At 49.1% G+C, this 20,490-nt stretch overlaps 1 protein-coding gene across 1 annotated transcript in view; it reads left to right on the top strand.

Moving 5' to 3' along the window:
- Positions 1–15,509: 15,509 nt before the first annotated feature.
- The window catches only part of dennd1a (DENN/MADD domain containing 1A), a gene marked incomplete at both ends in the record, with an annotated part of 107,034 nt that continues 102,053 nt past the window's right edge, over positions 15,510–20,490 (top strand). The window contains 4 exons of the mRNA XM_084324976.1: positions 15,510–15,518; positions 16,548–16,611; positions 17,987–18,138; positions 19,265–19,345. Coding sequence (XP_084181102.1) covers positions 15,510–15,518; positions 16,548–16,611; positions 17,987–18,138; positions 19,265–19,345 — 306 coding nt within the window. The remainder of the gene's footprint in view (positions 15,519–16,547; positions 16,612–17,986; positions 18,139–19,264; positions 19,346–20,490) is intronic.

A 20,490-nucleotide genomic window follows, 5' to 3' on the forward strand; every position in this document is an offset into this window, starting at 1 on the left:
AACGCTCACCGATGTGCCAGTCATCCATGGCGTCATACATTGCCACGCCGTCATTTCCAGACTTCGCCTATGAGAGTCGAGCACAGTACACGGAGCTCCGGATGTGCTTAGAGACAATGACGGTGGATGTCGCTGATGAACGCCACAAGTATGCAATATTACTGAAGCACCTGAAAGTACCGCAAGCGCACAATATAGCGCTAGCCTATGCCACCTCTTCGACACCATACACAGCGGCTCTAGCAGCGCTGGACCAGAGATATGGACGTATATGGGATTACGTAATAGAAGAGATAAGGCATATTGACCGCTTACCCCCAGCAACAGACAATCGCTCACTAGACGACCTGTCTATAAAAGTACAGTCCCTGGTAGGGATGCTGGGAGCGCAACGAGAAAGGGGTATGCACGAGCTATACGCCAACTCTAACGTCGAGAGGATTTTAGAGAAGCTGCCGCCCGCCAGACAGGAGCGCTTCAGGCGGCAGAGAGACCACCGTGATCCTAACGGTCCAGAACCATCCCTCCTAGACTTGGCCGACTTCCTGGCGAGAGAAGTCAGCAGCCTACGATTGGATACGTTCGTGCGGAGCACACCAAGCTCCAGAGAGGGACCCAGGAGAATAAACGATGGAAGAAGATCGGTGACTGTTATGCACCAAGCCGAATCAGTACCGCAGCACCAGAACCACAACACCCCCTCGACGAAAGAGGACCAGTGGAAGATTGAGTGCCAGTACTGTGAGGGAGAACATCGGCTCTATCAGTGCGAAGATTTCAAGAAGCTGACCACGGATGATGTGAGCCAGTGGGTCAAGGACCACCTCCGCTGCTTCCGCTGTGCGCGCAGCCACCTAGCAGCTGAGTGCCGCTTGAAAAAGAAGTGCAGCAGGTGCGGTGGCACCCACCTGGAGGTCCTGCATGACATCAACAAGCGTCAGCCAGGACAACCGAGTGGGCCCGTCGCGGTAATGTACCATGCCGAGGCGGTGGCACCAGAACCAAAGTTCCACCAGACCGCTCCCTGGTGTCCCGACTGCTACGGCAGACACTGGGAGTCAAGGTGCGACTCGTGCCATATAGAGTCTACGTCACCGCCCGAGACAGGAGTGCTCCACATAGACCCCCAGCATAGCGGGACCCCCCGTGTGCTCCTCAAAGTGGTCAGGGTGCTCCTGAGCCACGAGGACAAAGTCATGGACACTTACGCCGTCCTTGATGACGGGTCAGAGAAGACCCTTCTGCTCGCGTCCGCTGCGGCCCAGCTGGGACTGCGGGGGAGCGAGAACCAAATGACGATTCGGACAATAAGAAGAGATTTAAAGACGATAAAGGGCGAGAATGTCTCCTTCACTATCGCAGCAAGCGGGCAGCCAGAGCGACGGTATAGGATTACAAATGCTTTCACCAGCCAAGAAATAGGACTATCACAGTACACCTACCCCATCCCACAGCTGATGGATAAATACGTGCACCTGCGTCAACTACCTATCCCGCTCATAGACGGCGCCACCCCGACCCTGCTGATAGGCTCCGACCATGCAGACCTCATCGTCCCGATAGACCGGGTCCATACCGGAACCCGAGGCTGTCCTGCAGCAGTCGAGACCCGCCTAGGGTGGACACTACAAGGCCCCCTCGCTAAATCTCTCAACCGAACAGCAGCCACTAGCTGCCTCCACTCGAGAGCGACAGAAGAAGACACCGGCCTCTCCCCCGTACAGCAGAGGCTATTGACATTAAGCGAGGGGCCCGTGAGAGAACCGTGGGTACCAGAGGGAGTTCGGAACTCCACCCCCCTCAGCTGCGCTCCAGACGTAGCTGACCTCGAACCCAGCACCCCAAGCGACTCCTTGACGGGGCGGCCGGGACCGGCCCCTCCTCACACGGGGTACAGAGCGAACAAGAGAAACAGACGGAGGAGGAGAAAGCACAGCCAAGCACAGATCAAAGCAGTCTCAGGCCCGCTTCCTCCTAAGCCCCCCTTCATCCCGTCCAGTCGTCATGACCATAGACCAGTCACTACCCCGAGCTGCGTGGCCGGCCGGCCGCGTAAGCAAAGTGACCACTGGTGCCGACGGAAAGGTCAGAGTGGCAGAAGTGCTCGGCCAAGGGCGGATCTACAACCGAACCGTGGCGAGGCTGATAGAGTCGCCAAGGCTCCCCGACTCGCCTAATGACGACCATGACCCATGACTTTGTGAACTGACCGACCCCTCACAGACATTGAGTAGTGGACAGTGCGCTTAATCTGTCCCTGCTTAGCTAATTAGGTGGGACTAATTAGGGGGCGGCTGTTACAAAGGGTCAGATTAAACCGAATATATATATTTATTGCCTGAGATCCCATGTATAATATTTGTACATCGTTTGATATCCCTTGTATATTCTCTGTACAATATACACGGAATGTCCCTTTAACCTAGTAGTTACACAGCCCATAATATTTCGTTCTCCTATTGGAAGCGATCCCCTGGCGCCACTGCCTTACCCCCTAGAGCTGACTTCAAAGGTACCGACGAGATATGTCTGTACATGCCCAGCTTCTGCCCATGAATACGGCTACTGAAATACGAATGGTACTATTTGTTCACAGCGCATATATATATATGGCGCAAGTAAAGTAGAACTTTCTCTTAGCCTCTTAGTCTCTTAGTCCCTTGTCTCGTTCAGTTCCAGTTATCCAAGCAACGTCTCACCCACTACGCAACGTGGGCAGAGCAGGGCTCGCATTGCCCCAAGATAGAGTCTCGTGTTATCCTAATACATTTGTTCAATGTATCGTTCGCTATTTATTAGTAAACCTTCATTACGAGTCAAAGACCACGTGAAGTGGGTAATTGTGCGTCTACATAGAGCACTTATAGCCGCGTGCAGATAGGATAGAGTAACGTCAAGTTCAACTGTGAACCACGGACCAACCGGAGGATTTACACCGGACCAGCAGCACCACGGAGGATTTACACCCCGCCAGCAGTGCCACTTTCCGGCAAGGATTATTATTCTTCATTCTTCACCAAGCTGCTGGAAGCAGAGAACCGTCTACACCCACGGCTGTGGGATCTACGTGCCCGTGGGGACATCACTCAAGCCCGTCTCTGTCGTACCAGAGGCACCACGGCTTTCACCTGCATGACGCGCACCCTGGGACCAGGCTGCTTTCCCCGCTGCTCCAGGGGTGATATCGCCTCCGTGAACCATTGACTTGCATAGAGCTTTGCCTCCCTCTGCTGGCTTACAACCGGTAGTACCCCCTTTCCCAGAATATCCCTAGATCTAATTACTTAATATTCATTATTGATTTGACTGCACATTCTTTGCCTTATAAGCGCAATCTAAGTAATGTAACAATATTCTTAATGTAATAAATATTATAAATTAGTATTTGTGTGGAAACCTGTTATTGTGGAAGTGTTGTCATCTAAAATACCTTTGTACGGTATTGGCCAGTAATGTACAAGACGGTAGTGATTTAATGATATCAATACTTGATTAATACAGTCAGGGAATTGTACCCCTCAGTTACAATATGAGTTAACTATGGACACTCATGCGATTAATCGCGATTAAATATTTTAATCGATTGACAGCACTAATATAAAACCTTACACTTGAACAGGTTAACCCTTTGGAAGGGAAGTTATATGCCGTATACAACGTTTATATTATAACAACGAATGCTTCCGGATGCCGGGTGTAAATCTGTTCACAATATTAGGGGAAGTTTTGTTCTATGGTTTATGAATTTTGCAGGCAGCCTTGTTAAACAGCCTTGTCTGCCTGCCATTCCTTTTTCACTCAGTTCCAGCTCTTCATTTTTCATGTGACTTTGTATTCATCATTGACCATACCTACCATAACCTCTCTGCAGTTCTACCACGGCCCCATTGTTGATATGCTACATTAATGAGTAATGGATTCAGAGCCCGCTCCTCATTACGAGTCAGTAGCTGGGGTCGGAAGTATGTGGGGGGGGGATTAGGGGTTGGTATTCGTGGAATAATCCTCCACCCCCCCTCTCCTTTACAGATTCAAGGATGTTTAGCGCTCATCTGGGTCAATGGAATTCAGAATAGCAAAGTAGCCTCCAAGCAGCCCGTGGTACATCAACTCTCCACCAAGAACAGTGTCTTTCCAGCCACAGACCGTAACGCATGTCTCTCCCATGCCACCCATCCAGCCACAGACCGTAACGCATGTCTCTCCCATGCCACCCATCCAGCCACAGACCGTAACGCATGTCTCTCCCATGCCACCCATCCAGCCACAGACCGTAACGCATGTCTCTCCCATGCCACCCATCCAGCCACAGACCGTAACGCATGTCTCTCCCATGCCACCCATCCAGCCACAGACCGTAACGCATGTCTCTCCCATGCCACCCATCCAGCCACAGACCGTAACGCATGTCTCTCCCATGCCACCCATCCAGCCACAGACCATAACGCGTGTCTCTCCCATGCCTCCCATCCAGCCACAGACTGTAATGCATGCAAGTCACATAGTAACCTTGGTAGCACCACCCTGACGCTAAATCCCCCCTCACACACCCCCCCCCCCTTCCTCCTTCCCGTTTAAAAAAAATGCATTGCATATTTTAGGGTATAGATCTTTTTTTTACATATCCGAGACCGTGGAGTCAACCTTGAGGGATGGATTGTCATCTTTTTTTTATGTAGAAATTATGTGTGGGGGGTAAAAATTGTATCTAACCGTGCAAAGATAAAACTGATTTTATAAATATGATGTTTCCATATTGTTCCATATGTTTCCTATTCCATATGAACCCAGTAGTGGTCCCTGGGGAACACCATATTCCATATGAACAGGGGTGCAGTCGTGCACACACGCGGTTGCACGCCGTGTTATTAGATCACTGAGGCAGAACTAAGTACGCGCGATCGCGCACGGATGTGTACTCGCGTGTACGCGCAGTCGCGCACACAAAAATGCGCTGTATCCATTCGTTGTGACTAAGTACCCGGCCCGCGGCCACCGTTTTACATAACAAAAAACGCAGGTAGACTAGGTGTCTGGGTGTTTGCTATCTGAATGCATCTCCCCCTTCATTCTGTGTGACGGTAGTGGAGGTGAATACTAATGAATTCGGAATTCGTGATGGGGGTCTACCTGCTTATGATTGAATCAAGCGTCTGCCGTGCTGCGCGCCAGCTTTCCAATTGCTCTCGCGCGCGCACATTCACACAAATAGAGAGCAAGAAGAGCGTGTATGATAGAAAGATTGCACTTGCGATATGCACTTGTGTGTGTGTGTGCGTGCGTGTGTGTGTATAACTGCGCGCGCGAGTGGGTGTGAGCGCACCACAAGGTTCATCACCAAACCTCCCTTGCTGTGCACTAGGAGTCATGCACACACAAACTTCAAGTAAACACAAGTTGTCTGATTATTTTAAGTTTGCTTTTGTGTTTGTGTGTAAAACAATTTCTTTAATTGAATTAACTTAAACTAAAAGTAAATACAAACTAAATTAACAATGTAACTTACATTGTTAATTTAGTTTGTATTTACTTTTCTAGTTTAAGTTGATTCAATTAAAGAAATTGTAACTACTATTACATTTAAAACATTGTTTGTTTTTCAACCATATCTGTTGACAATATAATTTCTTTATATATTGAAGGCTACATCCTGCTACCTTTTTCAGCTTCTCTATTTCAAAAAAAAAAAATCTGTTCTGTGCGCATGCACGTACCCGCGTGCACGTGGCGTGGCGTGTTACCAGTTCCCATATTACGACTGCACCACTGCATATGGACCCAGTAGTGGTCCCTGGGGAACACCATATGAACCCAGTAGGGGTCCCTGGGGAACACCATATTCCATGTGAACCCAGTAGTGGTCCCTGGGGAACACCATATTCCATATGAACCCAGTAGGGGTCCCTGGGGAACACCATATTCCATATGAACCCAGTAGGGGTCCCTGGGGAACACCATATTCCATGTGGCTGTAGCTCAGCGCGAGGACCTCAGGATGGGGCGATTACCTAGTAACACAGAGTGTGTTGCACAAACAAAAGTACACTACTTCATCCTCACACCGGTCTACACAAAAGGCTGCACATAATCACACGTACTGCACACAACGACACGTACTGTGTAACTGAGGGGTACAATTCCCTGACTGTATTGAAAGTATGGTATCATTAAACCACTACTGAGTTATGTACATTACTACTGGCCATACAGTACACATGTATATGTGATGAACACCCACACAATAACACGGCATAACAAAGAAAGTCCTGTTTGGAATATTTATTAGAAGAGCAGCAATATTATATTACAGTATTGAGAATTAGAGTCGCGCTTGTAAGGTGAAGAATGTGCATGAATAGGTCAAGAGCGTAAGTCCATGAGCATATTACGATGGGGATAATTAATACCACCTGTAGCATAAGAATTATATAAGGCACACTCGTAGGTCAGCTGGAGATACTAAGAGGGTTCCCTCCGGTTGTAAGCCAGCAGGGGGGAGGAATGTTCGGATGCAAAAGTCTGGATCAACGAGGAATCAATAAGCTCCAGCTACGGGAGTCGGTACATATACTCCCCTCGATCGGCAGACAAAAGCAGCAGCTATAATCCAAGTATGCGGGACAGCATGGATGAAAGCCAGCCAGCCTCTTCCTAGAGACGGGCTCGAGTGATGCTCCTCACGGGTAAATCCCACACAGCAGTGGGGTAGACGGTTCTCTGCTCCAGCAGCCACGGTACCAAAGCAATAATAATCCAGCCGGAAAAGGCTCTGCATTTGCCGGTGTAGATTCTCCTGTGCACGGTACTTCACATTTAATTAGGTCGAACTTGACGTTATTTCACTAAGCTCTGACACTTTTACTATCCTATTCACACGCGGTTCTAAGTGCTCTATTTAGATGCAAGGTTGCTCACTTCACTTGGTCGTTGACTCGTGATGAAGGCTTTACTAGTAAGGAACGAACGATACGTTGAACGAACGTTTTAGGATAAGACAAGACTACTGCTGTATCCACCTGCGACGTATTTATACGTAAGGTGAATAATCTAGTGCCAACCTCAGTTCTGTCTCGTATTACTGCGCAAACCTGGGCATGTTGAGACATGTCTTAGCGGTGGCTTTGAACTAGACATTGGGGGTATGGCCGTGGCGCCTAGGGGGTCGCTGTCCAATAGGAGAACGAATATTATGGTCTGGTTGTACCTAGGTAAAGGGATATTCCGTGTATATATACAAAGAATATACAAGGGATATCAAACGATATACAAATATTATACAAGGGATCTCAAGCAATAAATATATATATTCGGTTTAATCTGACCCTTTGTAACAGCCACCTCCTAATTAGTCCGCACCTAATTAGATAAGCAGAGACAGATTAACCGTCTTGTCCACTACTCAATGTCCGTTGTGAGGAGTAGGGCAATTCACAAAGTCAGTGGGTCATGGTCGTCATTAAGGGAGTCGGGTAGCCTTGGCAACTCTATCAGCCTCGCCACGGGTCGGGTGTGTGTCCGTCCCTGGACGAGCACTTCTGCCGCTCTGACCTTTCCGTCGGCACCAGTGATCACTTTGCTTACGCGGCCGGCCGGCCACGCAGCTCGGGGTAGTGACTGGTCTATGATCACGACGACTGTGTCCACTTTTAAGTTGTCCCCGTTCTTGACCCGCTTCTGACGGGATGGAGGGGGGCTTAGGAGGAAGCGGGCCTGAGACTGGTTGATCTGTGCTTGGCTGTGCCTCCACATCCTCCGTCTGTTCCTCTTGTTTGGTCTGTACCCCGTCTGAGGAGGGGCCGGTTCCGGCCGCCCCATCAAGGAGTCGCTTGGGGTGCTGGGTTCGAGGTCAGCTACGTCTGGAGCGCAGCTGAGGGGGGTGGAGTTCGGAACTCCCTCTTGTGCCCACGGTTCTCTCACAGGCCTCTCGCCTAATGTCAATAGCCTCTCAACGGGCTGTACGAGAGAGTGGCCGGTGTCGCTCACCTTTGTGTGCAGGCAGCGTGTAGACGTGGGTTTACTGTCAAGTCCGTAGAGGGGGCCCTGGAGCGTCCACCCCAGTCGGGTCTGAACCGCGACTGGGCATCCTTTGGGTCCGATGTGGGCCGCCTCAATTGGGAGAATGAGGTCCGCATGGTCGGAGCCGATGAGCAGGGTCGGTGTGGCGCCGTCGATAAGCGGTATAGGTAGTCTGCGTAGGTGCACGTACTTCGCCATCAGCTGTGGGATGGGGTAGGTGTACTGTGACAGGCCTATGTCGTGGCTGGTGAAGACGTTGGTAATACTATACTGCTTCTCGGGCTGGTCCACCGCTGCTATCTTGAAGGAGACATTTTTACCCTTTATGGTCTTCTGGTCTCTTCTGATGGTACGTATGGTCATTGTTCCTTTGGCACCCCGCAGACCCAGCTGGGCTGCGGCGGAAGCGAGGAGGAGAGTCTTTTCAGACCCATCGTCTAGGACGGCGTAAGTGTCCAGGACCTTGTCCTCGTAGCTCAGGAGCACTCTGACCACTTTGATGAGCACTCGGGGGGTCCCGCTATGCTGGTCTATATGGAGCACTCCTGTTGGTCGGTTGCCTTGTTTGGTTACTCTTCGCTGGTGGGCCCCGCACAGTGCTGCGCGGTAAGCGGCGCCCGCCTGGGCCGCCTCACGCCACTGGTCAACTTGGACGGGGTTCAGTGTCTTATATTCGGCGCACTGTGCCAGCCAGTGTCCGCCGTCGCAGTAGGTACAGCAGGGGGCGGTCTGGTGGCTCTTCGGTACTGGTGCCACCGCCTCGGCCTGGTACATTACCGTGACGGGCCCACTTTGTTGTCCTGGCGGACGCCTGTTGATGTCATGCAGGACCTCCAAGTGGGCGCCACCGCACCTGCTGCACTTCTTGTCGGGCGGGAGGGAGCTTCTCTAATATCCTTTCTACATTAGAGTTAGCGTACAGTTCGTATATCCCTTTTTCCTTTTGGGACCCCAGCATCCCTACCAGGGACTGTACCTTGATAGAGAGGTCATCCAATGCTCTGTTGTCTCTGGCTGGGGGGAGGCGGTCGATATCTCTTATTTCCTGTATTACGTAGTCCCATATGCGTCCATAACGCTGGTCGAGGGCTACTAGAGCCACGGTGTATGGGGTACTTGAGTTGGAATATGCCAGCGCTATATTATGCGCTCTGGGCACCTTCAGGTGCTTGAGGAGGATAGCATATTTGTACGTCTCATCGGGGACGTCGGACATCATAGTCTCTAAGCACATCCGTAGTTCCGTGTACTGTGCTCTGTTCTCGTGTGTAAAATCCGGGAACGTCGGTGTGCCAAGGTACGATGCCATGGATGGCTGGCACATCGGTGAGCGTTGGGGAAGAGGCCTCCTGGGCGAGTCTCCCCGTATGTGTTGTCGTGGGTTGGTACTTGGTGGGTACCAGGGGCCGGGTACCCAGGTGCTGTTCCTCGGGGCTGGCGGTGCGTCAAACTCACCCTTGAGTTGAGTCGGGGGTCTGTAACGCAGTGACTCGGGGCTGACGTCTGGGCTGTACTGGGCCTCCTGGTCCAGAGTACGTTGCTGCTGGTCGGGGCTGTACTGGGCCTCCTGGTCCAGAGTACGTTGCTGCTGGTCGGCTTGACATTCCTCCTCTTCCTCTTCCTCTGCTAGGTCCTGGAGTCTTCTGTTCAGTCTCTCGGCGACGTAGGCCGGTTCTTCCCGGTTGCTGGGTCTTGTATGGACCGGTCGGGGAGGGGGTTCAGAGACGTGGACAGGATCCTCCTGTTGGCGGGGTCGCTTGGTCGGGTAGGGGAATGTGCCCTAGACCCTTGTCGGGATGATCTCCGGGAGCTCCGTGCGGAGAGAGGGGGTGTCGCCATGGCAATCAATTGTTCCATCATCTGCGCCTGCAGCCGGTCGCGCTCTGCCTCGCGCTGGGCATGGGCGGCGTTGCGCACTGCTTCGCGCTGGGCATTGGCGGCATCGCGCTGTGCATTGGCGCTGGCATGGGCGGCGTCGCGCTGTGCATTGGCGCTGGCATAGGCGGCGTCGCGCTGTGCATTGGCGGCGGCGCGCTGTGCATCGGCGCGGCCTCTTTCAATGTTCTCTTCCGTCTGAAGGCGTCTGGTCTCCAGTCTTATGCGGTCGTCTTCACTTCTTTGTTGCGCCTGGAAGCGCTCTCGCTCGATTGCAGCGTGTTTGCGCTCGCTCGTCTGTTGAGCCTGGAGGAGTTCTCTTTCCATGGTAGAATGTTCGCGCTCACTTAGTTGTTGCGCTTGAAGTCGATCGCGTTCGGTGGAGGTTGCCAGGGTGGTGATGAATGCCTGCGCCAGCATCTTGTCCGCTTCGCTGGGGGAAGACACGGACGGAGGTGATCGGCTTCTGGCAGTGATCGTTGGAGATCTGTTCTCTGGGCGCGCCTCGTGGTCCGTCTCCTGGGCGCGCTTCTCTTCTGGTAGTGGGTCGGGTTCTGTCCCTGGAGCGCTTTCTTTATCCTGGAGCTCTCCGGGGACCGTCCCGTTGACGTTGTCTGGGGGTATAGTCATGTCATGTCCCCCCTGGTCCCCCCCGTGGGCTTGGTCAGTTTCGTTAGAACCCACTGGGGTCTCTACTGGCAGGGTCGCCTGGTCGGTAGGGTTTGACATGCTTTGGCTATCCGCTTTATTTATTTTATCCGCCTTTAACGTCTGTATAAAGCTAGGTAGTAGACTGGCAGCGTAGTCCTCTAGGTAAGGAGGTGGCTGCCGTCTGCGCTGCGGGCGTTCTAGCTTAGGAGAGCCGTTTGTGGAGTGTTCACCGCTGGCCATGGTTAATATCAATATTATATTTAGATATTACACTGATAATTCTCCGGCTCGAAGGACCAATTGTAACTGAGGGGTACAATTCCCTGACTGTATTGAAAGTATGGTATCATTAAACCACTACTGAGTTATGTACATTACTACTGGCCATACAGTACACATGTGATGAACACCCACACAATAACACGGCTTAACAAAGAAAGTCCTGTTTGGAATATTTATTAGAAGAGCAGCAATATTATATTACAGTATTGAGAATTAGAGTCGCGCTTGTAAGGCGAAGAATGTGCATGAATAGGTCAAGAGCGTAAGTCCATGAGCATATTACGATGGGGATAATTAATACCACCTGTAGCATAAGAATTATATAAGGCACACTCGTAGGTCAGCTGGAGATACTAAGAGGGTTCCCTCCGGTTGTAAGCCAGCAGGGGGGAGGAATGTTCGGATGCAAAAGTCTGGATCAACGAGGAATCAATAAGCTCCAGCTACGGGAGTCGGTACATATACTCCCCTCGATCGGCAGACAAAAGCAGCAGCTATAATCCAAGTATGCGGGACAGCATGGATGAAAGCCAGCCAGCCTCTTCCTAGAGACGGACTCGAGTGATGCTCCTCACGGGTAAATCCCACACAGCAGTGGGGTAGACGGTTCTCTGCTCCAGCAGCCACGGTACCAAAGCAATAATAATCCAGCCGGAAAAGGCTCTGCATTTGCCGGTGTAGATTCTCCTGTGCACGGTACTTCACATTTAATTAGGTCGAACTTGACGTTATTTCACTAAGCTCTGACACTTTTACTATCCTATTCACACGCGGTTCTAAGTGCTCTATTTAGATGCAAGGTTGCTCACTTCACTTGGTCGTTGACTCGTGATGAAGGCTTTACTAGTAAGGAACGAACGATACGTTGAACGAACGTTTTAGGATAAGACAAGACTACTGCTGTATCCACCTGCGACGTATTTATAAGTAAGGTGAATAATCTAGTGCCAACCTCAGTTCTGTCTCGTATTACTGCGCAAACCTGGGCATGTTGAGACATGTCTTAGCGGTGGCTTTGAACTAGACATTGGGGGTATGGCCGTGGCGCCTAGGGGGTCGCTGTCCAATAGGAGAACGAATATTATGGTCTGGTTGTACCTAGGTAAAGGGATATTCCGTGTATATATACAAAGAATATACAAGGGATATCAAACGATATACAAATATTATACAAGGGATCTCAAGCAATAAATATATATATTCGGTTTAATCTGACCCTTTGTAACATACTGCATACAACCACATATATAGACATACTTTGACATGCTAACCCATGACATGTACATGTATAAACATACCTTACCCACAAATACATCCCCATATATTTTAAACCCTTAACACTTTCAGAGCCCAAGCTTAACCTTGATTTACCGGTTGAATGCCCACCATCCACTTCAATGTTAGCGTTAAAAACGCCTAATCTATGTTTTAAATTATGGCTATGTGTCTAATCTGCCCGTCGCTTATCAATGACTCGTTTTCCAGTCAACATTGTCGAAGCGGATTGTTGTTTTATCGGTTCATTTTCGTTTTATAGCATTTTGAAAAGCCCTCGTTTTCAAGGAAAATATAAATATTCCATGATAAAAGACGTTTACTGGAATATTCTAGAATACACAAAAACGTTGTCATTTTTCGGCCTATTTATGAATCGTTTTCAAATAAACGCTAGATTATCGATAGTTATGTGTATGTATGCACGCTGGGGCCGCAAGCTGAAAAATCGATTCTGTGATTTCCTCATCAGCGATCGCGCACACAGAGACACATCACACATAGGGCAAACGCTGAGATCTCAGCGAATACAACTCTGATTATCCCAAGACTGGTAAAATAGTTTCCTTACCTCAGATCAGATGTTCTCCAAAAAGATCATTCCAATTCCTGATCGCCATTCCAAAAATCGATCACGCTTATTCATTGAGTATTGGCTACTGTGAATATATATATTTCATATAGTCATATAGTCAGTCTAAGCGACTGACCTGCAGTTACACAGGGATAGACGATAGGGGGCTCTTTTTTCCATTCTGAGCTGCTGGAGGAGCTGCTGTACTAACGGGAGACTCGGTTGATGAAATATGAAATCAGATCGCTAATAAATTTTTTTAATGCTAATACACGTCGTGGGCATTCAGGCATTGGGCTGATAAAACGTCATATGACGTCATGGGCACTGAAAGTGTTAATACATTTTCTATATTGAATAACAATTTATATGAATATGTTTTTGTCCTCAAAATTGTTCAGTGTTGGTGTTGTAGTGTGGGGGCGGGGCCTGTTGAGTGATATGATGTTGGTGTTGTAGTGTGGGGGCGGGCCTGTTGAGTGATATGATGTTGGTGTTGTAGTGTGGGGGCGGGCCTGTTGAGTGATATGATGTTGGTGTTGTAGTGTGGGGGCGGGACCTGTTGAGTGATATGATGTTGGTGTTGTAGTGTGGGGGCGGGGCCTGTTTAGTGATATGATGTTGGTGTTGTAGTTTGGGGGCGGGGCCTGTTGAGTGATATGACGTTGGTGTTGTAGTGTGGGGGCGGGGCCTGTTGAGTGATATGATGTTGGTGTTGTAGTGTGGGGGCGGGGCTCTCAGGGGAATACAGCAATCGGTGGGCCAATGCTGTCACTAGTGTAACACAATCACCACACACACACACACACACACACACACACACACACACACACACACACACACACACACACACACACACACCATGCTGTAACTGGTGTAACACAATCTCTCTCTTTCACCCCCCCCCTCTCTCTCTCTCTCTCTCTCTCTCTCTCTCTCTCTCTCTCTCTCTCTCTCTCTCTCTCGCTCTCTCTCTCTCTCTCTCTCCCCCCCCCCCATACACACACGGTGAAGGATCTGTCTGTCTCAAACTCAAAATGTCTCTGGTTCAGTTTCTACCAGAGGAGGAAGAAAACTCCACTTCATCTTGGAGAAAAAATAAAAGAAATGTCAACTAGCAGGATGGCATAGAGGCACTGGTACTGGTCCCCAACAGGATGGTATATTCAGCCCTGAGCTGGTGACTGGGGGGTAACTGGTACTGGTCCCCAACAGGATGGTATATTCAGCCCTGAGCTGGTGACTGGGGGGTAACTGGTACTGGTCCCCAACAGGATGGTATATTCAGCCCTGAGCTGGTGACTGGGGGGTAACTGGTACTGGTCCCCAACAGGATGGTATATTCAGCCCTGAGCTGGTGACTGGGGGGTAACTGGTACTGGTCCCCAACAGGATGGTATATTCAGCCCTGAGCTGGTGACTGGGGGGTAACTGGTACTGGTCCCCAACAGGATGGTATATTCAGCCCTGAGCTGGTGACTGGGGGGTAACTGGTACTGGCCCCCTGCACCAACAGGACGGTATATTCAGCCCTGAGCCACTGCACTGCACTGCAGGCGATCCTGACCGCTTAAGAAAAGCATGTGTGCGCACGTGTTCCTCTGTGTGAATATGGTGGAGTTTGGATACTAGTGGTGACGACAAGCATCCTTACTTAAGTATTCAGTGTTTGGTGCAAAACAGTTAAATCTAATCCTAGGCCTAGCTTACATTTCTATAAGTCTTTAGCGCAGAGAGAGAGAAAAGTACAGTCTCAAGGCAACAGCGATTTGCAACTCGACAGTATTAACCAGCTCGCGTGAGAACAACACTTGTTAAACACACGTACAGGGATGGAGTGTGGATTTGTTAGCAGCGCTGTGTCCCAAGTGGGTCTGGATCTAGACCTCGCAGGGGGGCCTCTGCACAGTGTGAGACAGATCCTGGGGAACCACACTGACAAGTCCACTCGCTCTAATTAGTTCGTAGGCTTTTCCGCTTGGTTGATTTTCTTTCTCCTTCTGCCACTAAGCTCCGATTCCAAGGATGTGGTTAATGTTTCCCAGAGCTTTAATGGTCAAGTCAACATGTTATCTGTAATCCCTACGAAGACAGGTGAGTAGAGAGAGAGAGAGAGGCTGAGTTTTAGAACGCCTTCAAATTTAAAACCCAGGGATTTGAATTCTAAGACGGGGTAACTTTGAATGTATTTTTTATTGTTTCTTTTAGGTATGTACAATGCTCCCCGAGAGGAGCCCGTCTGAATATGCAAATAGTACGAATGTATTTAAATATGTGCGCGGCCCTTGAAAAAGACTTGAGGCAGGCTTAAGCATGAGGCCGTTGAGTGCGGCGCGGCCGTAGATTGGGCTCGTCTGACAGTCGGTGGCTGCGGTGGGTCTGGGGGTGGGGGTGGTGGGTGGGTTTGAGACTGACGGAGGGAGTTGGGGCTGGGTGAGCTCATCGCGGTGTCCGTCATGGTAATGAGCACGTCGTCCGCCGCCGTCAGACCTCGTCTTCAGCGCTGCGTTCACGGCCGGCTGGCGGTCGCAATTAAAGGAGAGGGGTTCACCGTTGCAATCCTACAATCAGCCATCTCGCAAATCTGCTTCCCGATGTAAATAATACCAAAGAGAAACACACAGTGCCCCCGGATCAAATTAGCCTCGGTAGCGGCTCGCCCGTTAAACCTGTCTCCGTAATGAGGGAATGGTGGCATTTTTGCGGAAGCGACGGACGAAAGCCCCGTACACCCCCCACCCCACCTCCCCGCCTTCACTCAGCAAAGCAACAAGCTTGGTTAGTGTCTCCCATGAGAAAATATTTTAATTAGGAAGAAGAGTGTTTTCTTTCTAACATGGTCATGGTGTGATTTGGTACTTGAGCAGAGAGAGAGAGAGAGAGATGAATTTCTGTTGCTGTTGGTCTTTCTGTCATTTAGTCTCTGGGAGAGGGCTTGGTAATATCAAATGTATCATGATATTTATCAAATCCTGTTTTGTGGTATTTGTAGGTATTGTGATATGATATATATATATATATATATGGTTATTGGGGGGGTAGGCTATTCTGAATATTGTGATAGGAAGACTACGTGGTCTATACGTGGGCTATAGGCAGACTATACGTGGGCTATAGGCAGACTATATGTGGTCTATATGTGGGCTATAGGCAGACTATACATGCACTATATGTGGGCTATACATGGACTATACGTGTGCTATACGTGGGCTATATGTGGCTTATACATGTGCTATACGTGGCTTATACATGGACTATACATGTGCTATACGTGGGTTATACATGGACTATACATGTGCTATACGTGGCTTATACATGGACTATACATGTGCTATACGTGGGTTATACATGGACTATACATGTGCTATACGTGGGTTATATGCGGGCTATACTGGCTATACTATACGCCAGCTATATGTGTGCTATACATGGGCTATCTGTCTCGCCAGTTTGTTGGCCTGCTAGCATTTTCACCTCTCCTCACGCTCTTTCCCTTTCTCCCCCTTTATTTGCCCCTTGGTGTTCTCTCTCTCTCTCTCTCTCTCTCTCTCTCTCTCTCTCTCTCTCTCTCTCTCTCTCTTCTCTCTCTCTCTCTCACTCACACTCCTGCCCTCTGGGGGGGGGGGGGGGGGGGGGGGCAGAGGGGAAGGGAAATAGATGGCAGTCCCACCTCTGCTCTGTATTCCACAGCCACCCTGTGCTCTCAGTGGCTGGATGCTCATTGCAGGCCACACACAGACACACACACACACAGCTGTTGCCAGCTGAATGAGATAGTGAGTGAGGGCTAGCGTGAGGAAACCTCCAGGGACGACTCACTACTACGTCTCTCAGTTCTCCCTCTTTTCTTCCCGCCTAACGGCCTTGCTGACAGTCCCTTCCACCGCCGGCCCTCACACATTCCTCCGCTCTGCAGCTGGAGGAGAGAGACGTGTCCAGTAAGTCCACTACCAGGCACTGAGACGGACTGTCCTTGTAACTCCTGTGTTTGAAGCGCTGTGTGCTTGAATTCACATTGTATGACGTCTGGGTTGCCAGAATGTGCAGGGGTAATTAAGCGTAGTGTGTGAAGGGGATACTGCGGTTTCTCCATGTAATCTGCCAACACGTATCCCCCGTGCAAAGCCTGGTCTCTTTATGTCACTACAACTTAATTACAAAGCTTTTTGGTAAATGGGAGATTAGGCAATAATGTGGACAAAAGGAATCATGTGATCTTCACCTCGGTTTGCACAAAATGTTATTTAAATATTATACGTTTTCCAATTTGCTGTCGGTAATTAATTATGCACCACTGTCTATGCTACTGTCGCCTGAACTATGCATGCAAGGTGTGTTTAGTATCACAACATTATTTGGCTATTTTGGCATTATTATTATGCTTAATAGTTGCGGGAATAACAATGTTATGATGATTTGCACATTTGGAAATATATATACGGGAAATGAGTCCGCGTTGCGTTCACTCCACAAACAAATGGTTCCAGGGTTCACTCGGAAGCGGACCCAGATCACCTGAAACAGGCGGACCAGGTTCCATTACTGTGTTCACACCAGTCCAAACTAACTGCACTGTTCAACCAGACTAAACAAGGCTGGTGTGTGAACGCACATTCAATAAGCTCCATGCCATCAGGGACAACCCGTCCCACCCACTACACACAGACCTGGCTGACAGGAGGAGCACGTTCAGTGCTAGACTAACACTCCCAAGATGTAGCACTGAACGGCACAGGAAGTCCTTCATTCCAACAGCCATCAGACTTTACAATGCATCACTGTGCCTCACTGCATCACTGAGCACAGGGTGACAGTTACCATCTTCCTGGACTTTTACTTTTAAAACAACATTGTTCAATATTACACTTACTGTACACTTTCTGTATATTTTTTACTGTATATTTATATTAGAATGTATATACATAACATAGGAAATGTGAACCCCGGACCGTATTTTATTATTATTCTTTATTCTTAGGCAATTTCTTTGTTATTCTTATTCATGACTTTGTTTTGTCTACCTAAATGTTTACTGTGAGCGATTTGTAATGCCAAATTTCCCTCGGGATGATTAATGTATTTCTATTCTATTCTATTCTATTCTATAACCATTGCTTAGAAAGTCGTGACCTTTTATCTTATTAGGAATTTCTGAAATTATGTAAAAAATATTCTTTGAGCTTAAAATAAAGAAGCAAAGAGCACACATCATCACACTGTCATTGTTCATTTACAGTCAAAATATTTTGGCAACAACGTTTCGGTACGAGGACCATCATCAGGGTTTTAGTTTTCTCTATTATCCACCCGCAGTCTTCTCCTCCAACACCTGTCACCTTGAACTCAGCCATTTGATGGACGTCTTAATAACCACATTGTGCCGTTGTCATTGCAGCTACCTGCCCTGGTTTGAAGTGTTCTACAAGCTGCTCAACATCCTGGCAGACTACACAGTCAAAGACCAGGTCAGTGTCGGCTTGCTGTCGTCTTATGTCCGGGTAGCAGTGTCCTCCATCCCGCCCCCCCCCCCCCCCCCCCACACACACACACTTCCATTCCTAAAGGAGAAAAAAGGGAGACTTACAAAATGATTGGCGACCAAATGACCAGACTAGTCTTTTGACTGGGTTGAAAGTTATTCTTGTTCTTAACCCTTTCACTACCACACTACAGAAGGTAGTGTGATAGTAAAGGGTTAACCTTCTGTAGTGTGGTAGTGAAAGGGTTAACCCTGTTGTGTGGCAGTGAAAGGGCTTCTGTATAGTCGCAGTGAAAGGGTTAACCATTGGTAGTGTGGCAGTGAAGAGTTAAACACCACACGAACTGAAGAAGTCACCACATCTGATTAAAATACCATGCTAATATATGTTTTATGAAAGGTTTTGCCATATGATGTAATATAGTATATGGGGAAAAGTTCTCTTCTTGCTTTTTAGACGCTGTATTAACCCTTTCTGTGCCAAACCGAGTATAGTCAGGTTTCGTCGCCAACCGTTGAGCGCCAAAACCCGAGTATACTCAGGTATACGAACCTGAAAACATGTTTTTGTAGCGATCACAGTGTCGTATTTTACCGGACCTAAACCATGCTTTTGGTAACGATCACAGTTTTGAGTTAAAACGGATCAATCAGAGCACTTTGGTCTTTTCAGGAACAGCTGTTCCAGCTCCCGCCCCCCACCTCCCCACAGCCTGTTGTTTACTCCTGTTGGAGCCTCTGTTCTTACAACTCGCACACAACGCCTTCCACCTGAGAAATAACGAACTGAGAGGAGAAGCAGCATAATCACTCCTTACATCACATACATTTTGTCAGAGGAAAACAACATCAAAGACTGTTCTTTGGTTTTCTCTTTCAGCCATTCTGCCACCATTAGCGACATTAAGTAGGGCTTGTTGTGCAGACAGACTAACACAGTTCGGGGATGTTTATTTTTGTCGTTATTTAACTCATTGGTACGCCTTCCTTCAAAGGAGCCGTAATTTCAGTCGGGAGTGATATTTACGTTCACGCCGCCTGTATGAAAAGAAGAGATTCTTAATTGGCTGTTGTGTGAATGGTCTCTTGTTTATTTGGTGTGAATGTTGCAGGACAGCCAATGGCGAGAGCTCATGGTGTCACTACACACCCTCCCCATCCCCGACCCCGGAGTGCCTGTCCATCTCGGCGTGGTAAGTCCCGCCCACTTCCTTTCTTTTTCTTTTTTCTTCTCCCTTTTTCCTTTGCTCCCATATCCCCAATTTAATCGTTATGCCAATTCACTTCCTGGTTGCTGCTCTGCCCCACATGTCTCCTCTGTCGGTCTGGGGAGGGTGAAGATTACCACATGTCTCCTCTGTTGGCCTCGGTAGGGTGTAGACTACCACATGTCTCCTCTGTCGGTTTGGGGAGGGTGTAGATTACCACATGTCTCCTCTGTCGGCCTGGGGAGGTGTAGATTACCACATGTCTCCTCTGTCTGTCTGGGGAGGGTGTAGACTACCACATGTCTCCTCTGTCTGTCTGGGGAGGGTGTAGACTACCACATGTCTCCTCTGTCGGTCTGGGGAGGGTGTAGACTACCACATGTCTCCTCTGTCGGTCTGGGGAGGGTGTAGACTACCACATGTCTCCTCTGTCGGATGACTGACCTAGCTGGAGGTACCGCTGCCAGGAATTGAACCCGGGTATCTGTGGTGGTAGGCGAGTGCTTAGACCTATAAAGAAGCCCAGAAGCCCCAGTCCCACCAACTTCACCGCAAACAACACACAAAGCTGGAGCCGGACATTGACAGGGTACTTTGTGATAAGTTTCTCTTCCAACTTAAACAGATCCTTCCCTTCTATGTGATGCTTAATTTGTCACATATTTTGGCTAGTAGGGCAGCATTGGCTTGTATGAATGGATCACATTTTATAGGAGTGTGTAGAGAAATGGCTGCCTAGTATACTGTATCTCCCTGCCATTAGCACCTATTGCTGAGGATTGTTGCAGCGATGGTTTCCCTGGCTGTTTTTAGTTCAGCTCAGGGTCTGTTGGGGTCACAGTCAGGTTGTCACCTCTGTGGAGGGGAGAGCAGATTCACCCCTGTCCTACCTACCTAAAGATTAACCCTCAGCTGTGTTGCATGATAGATACATACAAGCCCTTCCGTTTGACCGATTTCGAGGAATTCCACAGGGCACCGTGCTGGGCCCTCTACAGAAAGAGTTTCACGGGTGGCGGATCGAGGCAGATATGGAGCAAAGGGCCTCTCACGGGTTTATGCTTTGTCTGATGCTGAAGAGGGACAATAAGAACTTTATTAAACCCAGGGGGGGATTTAACCTGCCAATT

This window comes from Notolepis coatsorum (assembly GCF_963971535.1).
Source record: "Notolepis coatsorum genome assembly, chromosome: 11".
NCBI lineage: Eukaryota > Metazoa > Chordata > Actinopteri > Aulopiformes > Paralepididae > Notolepis > Notolepis coatsorum.